The sequence below is a fragment of the Peromyscus maniculatus genome, chromosome 12, assembly GCF_049852395.1.
Source record: "Peromyscus maniculatus bairdii isolate BWxNUB_F1_BW_parent chromosome 12, HU_Pman_BW_mat_3.1, whole genome shotgun sequence".
Taxonomy (NCBI): domain Eukaryota; kingdom Metazoa; phylum Chordata; class Mammalia; order Rodentia; family Cricetidae; genus Peromyscus; species Peromyscus maniculatus.
In genome coordinates, this window is record NC_134863.1 from 13,987,664 (window position 1) to 14,001,201 (window position 13,538).

The 13,538-nt window shown below is 43.2% G+C and overlaps 1 protein-coding gene across 3 annotated transcripts in view; it reads right to left on the minus strand.

The window, feature by feature from the left end:
- Dgkg (diacylglycerol kinase gamma) overlaps positions 1-13,538 on the minus strand; it is a 209,540-nt gene that overhangs the window by 117,329 nt on the left and 78,673 nt on the right. For 2 of the 3 annotated variants that reach the window (XM_006985051.4, XM_016003621.3), the window contains exons 7-8: positions 3,441-3,490; positions 173-247 (exon numbers count right to left, since the gene is read on the minus strand). In XM_006985051.4, coding sequence (XP_006985113.1) covers positions 173-247; positions 3,441-3,490 — 125 coding nt within the window. The remainder of the gene's footprint in view (positions 1-172; positions 248-3,440; positions 3,491-13,538) is intronic. The other variant, XM_076548617.1, reaches the window with a different exon arrangement.

Below are 13,538 nucleotides of genomic sequence, written 5' to 3' on the forward strand. Positions count from 1 at the left end.
TCTAAACTTCCTCCTGCTGCCTTAAGCATCTCTCCTGTTAGAGAATTAGGAGGTCCAAAGGAGCTGCTGGGGAGATGGTCTGGGGGCACACAAGAGCAAGCATCCTACCATTATACCACACCCCAGGTGTGCCCCGCTCTCTCTGGAGTGAACTGTGTCTGTAGAAACTCACAGGCCTGAGCTCCGTGGGATCCCACTCCAGATACTGGGCAATATGTAGCATTTGGTTCACAATCTGATCCATCTCCTAGAAAATATCAGGAGAGAAAAACATCAGAGGGAGAAAACCAAAGTTTTTGTTGTTGTTGTTGTTGTTTTGTTTTTAATCAAAATAAGAGCAAAACTCAAAATCAAACCTGGTGGGCAGGTGGGCAGGGTAAATCATGAGGAAGAGCTGGTGCAATACACAGACATCCCGCAAGGGCAGCGGTTTTCCTTTGTCTTGACCACAAAGGCCAGTGGACAGTAGATGCTTACAGAGCATGTGAGAGCCAGAGCTGCACGGAGCACCTGGAGCACTGACTCCAAGCCTCTCCCTCCTCCCACCATTCTGTCCTTTGACCCAAAAGCCATAGGGAATCTTGAAGCTTGTTTTCTTTCTTTTCCTTCCTTCCTTCCTTCCTTCCTTCCTTCCTTCCTTCCTTCCTTCCTTCCTTCCTTCCTTCCTTCCTTCCTTCCTCCCTCCCTCCCTCCCTCCCTCCCTCCCTCCCTCCCTCCTTCCCTCCTTCCCTTCCTCCCTTTTTTTCTGTAACTTCCTCAAATGCAGGTGAAGACAGGCCTCTCTACCATTCCTATCATTTGTTCTCCGTTCCCAGACCTTAGCAGCTAGGGATCTGTCTGTCTGCCTTTGGAGTCAGGTTCACGTCCTGTGTTGGTCTTGGCTCAAGCACTATGATTTAGCTTTATTTCAGTATCTCCTCTTTCCTTTGTCTTAGAGTCAACCCTGAGCCTAGAATTTGGTGAATTTGCCTGATGGATTACCCCTTTGGCACCAAGGCCTGTCTCTACCTAAAATGCTACCAATGTGCCGGATGCTGGTGAGTCAGTACATAGAGGGACCCATGGAAACACTGTTCTGGGGAAATGTTTGGTGTCAGTTAGCATCTTATGTATGGATACTACCTAAGATGTTCATAGTTACATTGTTCTAGGAGATTGTTTGGGCGAACTGGAAAGTGTTATTTCCATTATGTAGAATGTAAGGTTAATCTAAGCAGCAAGCCAAGCCTCACAGTTATTTGCCTTTTTTTTTTTTTTTTTTTTTTTTAGATTTTTTTTGAGACAGGGTTTCTCTGTGTAGCTTTGGAGCCTTTCCTGGAACTCACTCTATAGACCAGGCTGGGCTTGAACTCACAGAGATCCACCTGGCTCTGCCTTCCGAATGCTGGGATTAAAGGCGTGCACCACCACTGCCTGACTTGCTATTTGCTTTTTAAGACACATTTTATCTTTAATTGTGTCTCTCTCTCTCTCTCTCTCTCTCTCTCTCTCTCTCTCTCTCTCTCTCTCTTTCTCTCTCTCTCTCTCTCTCTTTCTTTGTAGTATGTATGGGAGTACAGGTTCCTGCAGAGGCCAGAAAAGGGCATCAGACCCCCTGGAGCTGCAGTTACAGGTGATTATAAGCTGCCCAACATGAGTGCTAGGAACTGAACTTGGGTCCTCTGTAAGAGTAGTATTTACCCTTAGCCACTGAGTAATCTCTGCAGGCCCTGACACAGGTACGTATTCTCTCTGTATGTTTCTCTCGCCCCTCCCCAGCCCCGATTCTTCTCCTCCTCTTCCATCTCATGCTGCACGTGAACTTGTGATCCTCTTCTTCAGCCTCTTGCAGGTAAATGGTCCTTTACTCAAAGGGAGGCAGTAACCCACAGCAAAACCACAGGATGAGGCAGTGAATGGGTGCAGCAGAGAGGGTAGAACATTTCAGTGGAAGAGTGTGTGAGTTCCTGGGGTGCAGGAGTCTATGAGACGAACAAGACTTAGGAACTGAGAATTAGACTCATTGTGGACCTGTGCAAACAGAAGCAGAGTGGTCTAGCTTCAGGAAGAAGTAGGTCCCCATCCACCCTGGCCAGGCCACATTTGTATACCTAAAGCAATGGATGGGCAGGTTCTAGTGTATGCCACATTTTAATAATGGTGTTGAAAAACTGGAGCTTGTCCAGTGTGGGTGTTTAAAAACAGCTAATGAGGAAGAATGCAGAGCGGGGACCCTTTGGTTTGGAGGAGATTCTGTGTAACGGGTGATAGCACTTGGAAATATTCAAGGTCATCGTGTAACTTGGGTTTCCTTTGCCCTGCTTAGCAGCAGAGGGCAGCCGGAAGCTGAGGGATGCAGGGAAGGGACAATGTAAAAGGTAGCCTATTTTCTGTTCCTCCTGGGTTGGGGAAGGAGGGCATACCAGCTTACTGTGTGTTGTCCAGCAAACACATGCCTGGCCTGCAGGCAGGAGGCCCTGTCCAGCTCATTCCCAGTGGAGAGACGGCTATTGTGGAGGGCTGGCCTCTTGGTCACCGAGAGGGTCCACAAAGGAGCTGGGAGCTCACCAGCCAGGGATCCCAGGGGCGAAGCTGAGTCAGATGACTCTTGAGACTTGTTTCTGCCCCCCCAACATTATCTTTAAAATCATTCTGGATTGGACCAGTTATCTCCTGCAATGCTGCCGTCCCATGCAAGGTTACCATTGTTATCACGAAGGTACCAGAGTAGAGAGAGTTGGCTCATTGGCCTAGTGGACTTACTTCCTCTGTCCATCTTTCCTTTCCTCCCTCTGTCCCTTCCTCCCTCTTTCTTTTCCTTCCTTTCTTTTCCTGGGTTTGGTCAGCCATACCCACTTCGATCTCAGAGCCTTACTGTTTGTAAGCCCCGGCAGTGAGTCATGACCACAAGGCTTGGATCCAGGGCCTCCTTCTTTCTCAGACTTTTCTCTCTCTAGCCTGCCTCTCACTCTCTGGTCCTGACCTGTTCTTGCCTCTTCCTGAAGGGGTGAAGTGAGGGTACAGGGTTCAGAACAGACTGAACCGGGCTCCTAAGCTCCTAAGCTTGGGTAGACAGGAAGCTCGCCAGTAACTTCCTCTTCTCTTGCCAGGGTCTGTTGCTTCTCTGATCCCCTCCTCTTGACCCCTGGGTCCCAGCAGGAAATTTCAAGGGAAGTCTGTGGACAAGGAAGTTACATTTGATGAAAATATGAAAATGTCTCCCTATCCTGAGACTGTGGTTCCAGGCTTCTAGGTCCAGAAGAAGGAAAATTGGAGTCCATGCTCTATCAGCTGACTCTGTGGAAGCAGCAGGTAGGGACCTTGCTCATGATCTGCATCCCTTAGCCAGACCTGAAATTCCTGTAGGGATGGAACTGGGGTGTTTGGATGCTTCCCTCACTGTACCTTGCTCTCTCTACTCTCCCTCAGATCCCAGGGCTTTATTGAAAGTGAAAGCTTACCGCTTGGTCCAGGAGTCCATTTTCATCGGAATCATAGAGACGAAACATGACTGCAAGAAACACATAGGTTAGGCCTGAGGTGTCCTCCAGGAATCAGCATGGCTGATGTTCTGCTACTCCTGTGTTTAGCCTAGATCTGGGAAGCATTGGGGCACAGGCCATTAGAGCCAGCTAACCCCCTAAGGGACAGTGTATGACTTCCTTAGGGAAGGGGTGAAGCCAGGGAGAAGAATGAGGCCGCCTGGCTTTTGGACTCTTCTGATCAGTGACTCTAGGGTCCAGGTCAGAAGTGAGACTCCCTGGAGAGCATGCATATCTTTCCATGTCACCTGGGCACGACTTAAAAACTCGTGTCCAGTAGCTGAGTGGGCAGAGGCACCAAAATTACAGTGAGACCTTCGCCTCTACTGTACACAGAATAGTGCAGAGTTAGGCGTGTTAGAATCTTGGTGTGCACTACAGCTCCTGGGATACCAAAGAGGGTATTTTCCTTCTGGCATCAGTCACCTTATCTGTAAGATGGAAACTGTAATGATTTCTTCTAGGGTGATCATAAGGGTTAATAATAATGGCTATGGCAATCGATAGGTCTCAGAATGCAGAAAGCACTTGATAAGTTATTTTTCTTTATTTTCTTTTATTAGTGAACATTTATATGTGACATTCCTCAGGCAGCAGATACTGCTGTATGCATTTAATGATAATTACCCTGTCCTTAGTAATGATGTCACAAAGCAGTTGCTGCTGCAGAGGCCACAGGACATTCAAGATGTTGAATTTTTCTGAATCACCCTTTATCCCAAATGTTCTAAGAACCAGGAACGTTTCAGATTCAGGGTATTTTTGGGTTAGGGAGTATTTCATATATATAAAATCAGATATTTGGGTGGATGCTACCTAAATCTAAATGCAATATTATATTATATTTCTCATATACCTTATATGCATAGCCTTCAGGAAATTTTAGGTAATATTTTTAGTGCATCCCATTTTGATTGTAATCTAACACATGAGATCAGATGTGAACTCCAGATGTTTTAAATTCCCTGAACCATGTATCTCCCCCCTCCCCCGCCCCATGGTATGTACCTGATTGGAGTTTAAGTTCTTTATAAGAAGGGTCATAACCTTCTTACTTTCTTTGGTTCCTCAGAATATTCTGGCTGTGTGCTATAAAGAAGGTCAGAGTGTCCCACTAGTATTATTCTAGGAAAATGAGTTCATGTGACCTATGTTTACACATGTTCCTTTTAACCTTCCCATACTTTCTCACATGTGAAATAAATAAGCAGGTCAGCCCTTCCAGGGTTATCACGAGACTGACAATAAGAGAGAAGATGGAGCCGGGCGGTGGTGGCGCATGCCTTTAATCCCAGCACTCAGGAGGCATAGGCAGGCAGATCTCTGTGAGTTCAAGGCCAGCCTGGTCTACAACGCGAGTTCCAGGAAAGGTGCAGAGCTACACAGAGAAACCCTGTCTGGGGGGGGGGGGAAGGAGAGAGAAGATGGATTTGAAATGTTTAGCAAATAAATATATGGTGTTGAGCTGAGGGGAGGTGCTCTTACTTTGACAATGGGTGGAATTTCAGGGATGCCTTCCAAAAAGATGCATGCTTAGTTCTCAAAATAGTTAAGTTCTCAAACTTAACTTGTTTTCAGTCATTAAAAGGAGGAAATGATTTAGATTAATAGGATAAAAAACTTAAACCAATGAAAATGCTGAATACATGGCCCTATCTGCACCAAAGGTTGTAAGGAAAAATATTAGCTGAAGATGGAGAGGAACCAAAAACTCAAAGAAGCTGAAGGTAATGGGATCAATGGGAAACTGATCCAAACAGTGAGCATCCACGGCTAACTGGGGAAATGTGAAGGTTGGCTATGTTTGGTAATAGTACAATAACACTGTATTTGAACATGACAGTAGTGTTGGGCTTCCATGTAAGTGTGATCTTAGAGGTATATACTGAACTATTTCACATGATTCTAGAATCTGCTTGAAACAATCAGAAGCAGAGGGAGTGGGCGGGAGTGTATGACCAGAACAAGAGTGACGGTGTTAGTGCTGTTAGAGGAAGCTACAGGGTTCACACACGGTGTTCACTGAACTCAGCTCTCACCTTTCTCTGGAATTTTCTATATTAAAAAAATACTTAGACAGAACCCCAGGTCAGCCCTCTGCCTGTCGACCCCGCTCACTCCCTCAGTGCTTGCCCAGCCTAACTGCCACATCTCTCCTTGTCACCATATCCTGACCCACAACTCCTGTGTAAGCTCCCTGCTCCACCAGAGGACTTGCCTGTTGCTAGAAGCCCAGGTCAGCCTTCCACCTGCAGGCATCCTTTCCCCCAGTGCCCCCCCAGCTCCCCAGTGCTCCCCCAGCTCCCCAGTGCTCTCCCATCTCCCCTAGTGCTCCCCCAGCTCCCCTAGTGCTCCCCCAGTGCTCTCCCAGCTCCCCCAGTGCTCTCCCAGCTCCCCCACTTCTCACCCAGCCCCCCCAGTGCTCACCCAGTCCCCCCCAGTGCTCACCCAGTCCCCCACCAGTGCTCACCCAGTCCCCCCCAGTGCTCGCCCAGTCCCCCCCCCCAGTGCTCGCCCAGCCAACACCTAACTGCCCTACTCCTTGTCACCGTATCCTAGCCCCCAACTCCAGCAGAAAACCCTTGGCTGGACCAGAGGCCACGTCAGCAGCCAGAACTCCAGCTCCCAGCTTGAGTGGAACCCCCTCCTGCTCAATCAGAGGCCACCCTGGCCATCAGAAGTCCAGGTGGAGACCCTCTACTCAACCACAGGCCACTCCAGCCAGAAGACCAGAGAGGAAACAGAAAACAAGGAACAAAACATCCAACGTAGATAAACTCAGAAACTGGCACCTAGACCTATAATCATCCCAAACCCAGATACCTAGATGCCAGTGTAAGAACATCATCAGCAACACCCAAGCAATGTACCACCACCAGGGCTCAGCTGTCCTACCACAGCAGGCCCTGGATATTCCATCACAGCTGAAGCACAAGAAAATGACCATAAAAAAAACCTTGATGAAGATGACAGAGGCCCTAAAGGGGAAATGGATAAATCCAGGAAAACACAACCAAAAAATTGGAAAAAATGAATAAATCCTTTAAAGAAAGCCAAGAAAAACTCAACAAACAGATTAAGGAAACTAATAAAACTATTCAAGGCTTGAAAATGGAAATAGAAGCAACAAAGAAAACACAAACTGAGGGAATTCTGGAAATGGAAAATACAGGTAAGCAAGCAGGAACTACAGATGCAAGCATCACCAACAGAATACAAGAGCTGGAAGAGAGAATCTCAGGTGTTGAAGATAGGATAGAAGAAATAGATTCATTGATTAAAGAAAATGTTAAATCTAAAAAAACTCCTGACACAAAACATCCAGGAAACCTGGGGAACTATGAAAAGGCCAAACCTAAGAATAATAGGAATAGAAGGAGATGAATCTCAGCTCAAAAGCCCAGAAAATATATTCAACAAAATCACACAAGAAAAATTTCCTAACCTAAAGAAGGACATGTCTATAAAGGTACAGGAAGCATGTAGGACACCAAATAGACTGGATCAGAAAAGAAAGTCCCCTTGCCACATAATAATCAAAACACTAAACATACAGAACAAAGAAAAAATATTAAAAGCTGCAAAGGAAAAAGGCCAAGTAACATATAAAGGCAGACAAATCAGAATTATACCTGACTTCTCAATGGAGACTCTAAGAGCCAGAAAGTCCTGGACAGATGTCCTGTAGACTCTAAGCAACCATGGATAGCAGCCCAGATTACTACACCCAGCAAAACTTTTAATCATCACAGAATGAGAAAACAAGATAGTCCATGATAAAGTCAAATTTAAACAATATATATCCACAAATATGGTCCTACGGAAGGTACTAGAAGGAAACCTCCAAAGCAGGAAGTTAACTATACCCATAAAAACAGAGGAAATAAATAATCTCACACCAGCATAACCCAAAGAAGGGAAACACACACACACACACACACACACACACACACACACACACTACCACCACCACCAACTACAACAAATAGCAGTAATTAACAATCATTGGTCATTGATATCTCTCAATATCACTGGACTCAATTCCCCAATAAAAAGACACAGGCTAACAGAATGGATGCGAAAACAGGATCCATCCTTCTGCTGCATACAAGAAACATATCTCAACATCAAAGATATCAGTATCTGTTGCCTTAGGGTAAAGTGATAGAAAAAATATTTTCCAAGAAAATTAGACCTAAGAAACAAGCTGCTGTAGCTGTTCTAATATCTAACAAAATAGACTTCAAACCAAAATTAATTAGAAGAGACAGGGGAAGACACTTCATATTCATTAAAGGAAAATCCATAAAGATGATCATTCAATTCTTAACATCCATGCCCCAAATGCAAGGGCACCCACGTCTGTAAAGAAAGCATTATTAAAGCTTAAATCACACATTGCCCCTCACACATTGATAGTGGGAGACTTCAATACCCCACTCTCACCAATGGACAGGTTATCCAGACAAAAACTAAATAGAGAAATACTGGAGTTAATAGATGTTATGAACAAAATGGACCTAATAAATATCTGCAGAACATTTCACCCCAAAACAAAAGAATATATCTCAGCACCCCATGGAACATTCTTCAAAACTGATCACATACTTGGTAACAAAGCAAGTCTCAATAAATAGAAGAAAATTGTAATACCCCCTGCATTGTAAGACTACCATGGATTAAAGCTGTATTTCGACAACACAAATAACAAGAAGCCTACAAACTCATGGAAACTGAATAACTTTCTACTGAATGACCACTGGGTCAAGGCAGAAATAAGAAGGAAATCAAAGACTTCCTAGAATTCAATGAAAATGAATGCACAATATACCCAAACTTACTATGTAAACAGTGCTAGGAGTTCATAGCACTAAGTGCTATGGAGAGCTCTCACACCAGTGACTTAACAGCACACTAGAACAACAACAACAAAAAAGCAAGCTCACTGAAGAGGAGTAGATAACAGGAAATAATGAAACTGAGGGCTGAAATCAATAAAATAAAAACAAAGAGAACAATTCAAAGAATCAATGAAATAAAGAGTTTTTTTTTTTTTAGAAAATCAACAAGACAAACCCTTATCTAAGCTAACTAAAAGACAGAGAGAGAATATCAAAATGAACAAAATCAGAAATGAAAAGGGAGAAATAACAACAGACACCAAGGAAATCCCAAGAATTATTAAGTCATACTTTAAAAACCTGTACTCCACAAAATTGGAAAAATCTAGAAAAAATGCATAGTTTTCTCAATAGATACTAAAGTTAAATAAAGGTCAGATAAACAATTTAAATAGATCTATAACCCCCAAGTAAATAGAAGTAGTCATTAAAAGTCTCTCAACCAAAAAGAGCCCAGGGCCAGACAGTTTTAGCACAGAATTCTACAAGACTTTCAAAGAAGAGCTAATGCCAATAGTCCCTAAATTATTCCACAAAATAGAAACAGAGGAACACTGAAAAATTCATTTTATGAGGCTATTGTCACCCTCATACCCAAGCCACAGAAAGATTCAACAAATAGAGAATTACAGACCAATTTCCCTCATGAACATGGATGCAAATATACTCGCAAATCCAAGAAAACATCCTAAAGATCATCCACCATGATCAAGTAGGCTTCATCCTAGAGATGCAAGGATGGCTCAACATATAAAAATCAGCCAATGTAGTCTATCATATAAACAAACTGAAAGAAAAAAAACCCATATGATCATCTCATTAGATGCCAAAACAGCCTTTGACAAAATCCAACACTCCTTCATTGATAAAGGTCTTGGAAAGATTGAGGATCAAAGGGACATACCTAACATAATAAAGGCAATTTACAGCAAGCATATGGCCAACATCAAACTAAATGGAGAGAAATGTAAAGCATTCCACTAAAATCAGAAACAAGACAAGGCTGTTTACTCTCTCCATACCTATTCAATATAGTACTTAAAGTTCTAGCTAGATCAATAAGACAACTAAAGGAGATCAAGGGGATACAAATTGGAAAGAAAGAAGCCCTTTTTTAATTTGCACATAATATGATAATATACATAAATGACCCCAAAAATTCTACCAAGGAACTCCTATAAACAGCTTTAGTGACATTTATTAACTAAAAAAAAAAAAAAAAAAAAAAAAAATCAGTAGCTCTCCTATACACAAATGACAAATGAGCTGAGAAAGAACCCAGGGAAACAACACTCTTCACAATAGTCACAAATAATATAAAATATCTTGGGGTAACTCTAACCAAGCAAGTGAAAGACTTATATGATAAAAACTTCAAGTCTTTAAGAAAGAAATTGAAGCCAGGCATCGGTGGCGCATGCCTTTAATCCCAGTACTTGGGAGGCAGAGCTAGGTGGATCTCTGTGAGTTCGAAGCCAGCTTGGTCTACAGGGTAAGATCTAGGACAGGCACCAAAACTACACAGAGAAACCCTGTCTTGAAAAATAAAAAAAAAAGAGTTGAAAGACAGAAATTGAAGAAGTATCAGAAGATGGAGAGATCTCCCATGTTCATTGGTAGGATTAACATAGTAAAAATGTCCATCATACCAAAAGCAATATACAGTTTCAACAAAATCCTCATCAACATTCCAACACAATTCTTTTCAGACCTTGAAAGGATAATACTCAACTTCATATGGAAAAAGAAAAAACCCAGGATAGCAAAAGCAATCCTATAAAATAGAACTTCTGAGGTATCACCATCCTTGATTTCAAGCTCTACTACAGAGCTGCAGTAATAAAAACTGCATGGTATTGGCATAAAAACAGACATGTTGATCAATGGAATTGAATCAAAGACCAGATATCTCTAGACACCTGATTTTTGATAAAGAACCCAGAAATACACAATGGAAACAAGAAAGCATCTTCAACAAATGGTGCTGGTTTAACTGGATATCAACCTGCAGAAAAAATTCGAATAGATCTATATCTATCACCCTGCACAAAACCCAAGTCCAAGTGGATCAGCCAGATACACTGAACCTAATAGAAAAGAAAGTTGCGAATATCCTCGAATGCACTGGCATAGGAGACAATTTCCTGAACAGAACACCGATAGCACAGGTACTAAGAACAACAATCAATCAATGGGATCTCATGAAACTGAAAAGCTTCTCTAAGGCAAAGGACATTGTCATTTGGACAAAGCAGCAGCCTACAGACTGGAAAAAGATTTTCACCAACTCCACGTTTGACAGAGGGATAATATCCAAAAGATATAAGGAACTCAAGAAACTAGATACCAAAAAACCAAATAATCCAATTAAAAATGGGGTACAGATATAAACAGAGAATTCTGAATAGAAGAATCTCAAATGGCTGAGAAACACTTAAAACAATGTTCACTATCCTTAGCCATCAGGGAAATGCAAATCAAAACAACTGAGATTTCATCTTATACCTGTTAGAATGGCTAAGATCAAAAACACAAGTGGCAGCTCATGCTGGAGAGGATGTGGAGCAAGGGGAACACTCCTCTATTGCTGGTGGGAGTGCAAACTTGTACAGCCACTATGGAAATCAATATGGCGCTTCCTCAGAAAATTGGGACTCAATCTACCTCAAGATACAGTTATAGCATGGGCATATACCCAAAGGACTTTCCCTTCTACCACAAGGACACTCACTCAACTATGTTTGTAGCAGCTTTATTCATAATAATCAGAAACTAGAAACAACCTAGATATCCTTCAATTGAAGAATAAAGAAAATGTGGTACATTTACACAATGGAGCATTTGCTCAGCTGTTAAAAACAATGATATCATGAAATCTGCAGGCAAATAGATGGAACTAGAAAAAGTCATCCTGAGTGAGGTAGCCCAGACCCAGAAAGACAAACATGGTATGTACTCACTTATAAGTAGATATTAGCTGTAAAGGAAAGGATAATCATACTGCAATCCACAGACCCAGAGAGGCTAGATAACAAGGAAGGTCACCCTGGGAAGGGATTTTGTGGGTGGCTGGGGATGGGAACAGGAGAGATCAGGTGGTGTGTGTGGGGGGGAATGCAGGGAAAGAGTACTGGGAGAGACTACTGGAATTGGGGGGTACTTGGGAGGTGAGTGGAAACAGTGCTGTGGGAACTTCCTGGAATCTATGAGAGTGATCCTAGCAAAGACTCCTAGTAATGGGAGATAGAGACTGAACCAGCCATCTTCTATAACCAGGCAAGGCTTCTGGCATTGGGACTGGGACAACCAAGCCACAAAACCTTCGACCTACAACCTGCCTGCAAGATGTGCTGGGGTAATGGTGTCACAGAAGTAGGAGCGGCCATTTTATGACTGATACAACTTGAGGCCCATGCCACAAGAGAAAGCCAATTCCTGACACTGTCTGGATGGCCAGGATCTAAAGGCTGGATTACCCAGAGACTCAGGATAGAACCAAAGATGACTGGGAAAAAAATTCAATGAAATGATTCCTAATTATACTCTGCTACACTCATAGATCGGTGCCTACCCCAATTGTCATCAGAGAGGTTTCAAACAGCAACTGATGGAAACCAATACAGAGACCCACAGCCAAACACTAGCAGGAGTTGGGGGAACCCACAGAGGAAGGGAGGGAAGAAGGATTGTAGGAGCCAGAGGGGTTGAGGATACCAGGAGAACACCATCCACAGAATCAACTAAGTAGGGCTCATAGGGGCTCACAGAGGCTGAAGCAACAGTCATGGAGCCAGGATGGGTCTGAGTCAGGTTCTCTGCATCTATGTTATGGATGTTTGGCTTGGTGTTCTTGTGGGACCTCAAAAGTGGGAGTGGGGGATGTCTCTGACTCTTTTGCCTGCTCTAGGGACCCTTTTCCTCCTACTGGGTTGTCTCATCCAGCCTTGATATGGATATAAGGGTTTGTGCTTAGTGTTATTGTAACTTGTTATGCCATGTTTGGTTGATATCCTTGGGAGGCCTGCTCTCTTTTGAAGGGAAACTGAGGAGGAGTCAATCTGGGGGAGAGGGAAAGGGCAGACAACTGGGAAGAGTGTAGGGAGAGGAAACCATGGTTGAGATGTAATGTATGCAAGAAGAAAAAACATCTGTAAGTGGCACCCAACGTGGGGCATGAACCCACAACCCTGAGATTAAGAGTCTCATGCTCTACCGACTGAGCTAGTTGGCAGGACCTGGAGAGAAAACTCCAGCTACATGTATATTTTGAAAAAACAACAAGTTTTTCCCCCTTTCTATTTGAAAAAGTCAGTCTGAGCACTACTGACATGAAGGATCTGACACATCCTCCTTGGTAACTATCAACAAACACAATGCCTAAGACTCAAAGCCCTCCTAACTATTGGAAATAATTTGATATTTCACTTTTAACTTTAGTCAGAGCAGAAAGGAAATATGCTACATTTGCATCAAATTAGCACTTAAGACCTGCATCCTGAACACCTCCAGCCTAGGGGAGAGTTTAAGCTCAGCAAATGATCAAGCTGCCAGTTCGGGTTTGGCAGAGCTAACCTTTGACATACTTCTCTTGGTAAAGTTTAAGTTTTGTTGACTAGTCTTACTAACTGAATTTTGATTTCTGCTACAAAAGTTATTTCTTTGCTGCTCCTTGAATTCCCAAGAGAGGCAGATATAAGATGATCTCTGTAAGGGCTGTGAAAAGCATGCCAGAGGCTTCAGAGGCCAGGAAAGTTATCCTGGGATAGTTCTTCAAGACTACACACTCTGCTGCCTAGCTCTTATTGTGCTTATATATATATTTGAGACAGGGTCTCACTATGCAGCCTTGGCTGGCTGCTGTGGATGATTGATTGATAAATAAAACACTGATTGGCCAGTATCCAGGCAGGAAGTATAGGTGGGACTAGCAGAGAGGAGAATTGAGAGAACAGGAAGAGAGAGGAGGAGATGCCAGCCTGCCATCCAGAGAACATCATGTAAAGGCAACAGGTAAAGCTAAGGAACACGTGGCGGGCAACACATAGATTAACAAAAATGGGCTGAGTATAAGAGTAAGAGCTAGACAATGGTAGGCCTGAGCTAATGGCCAAGCAGT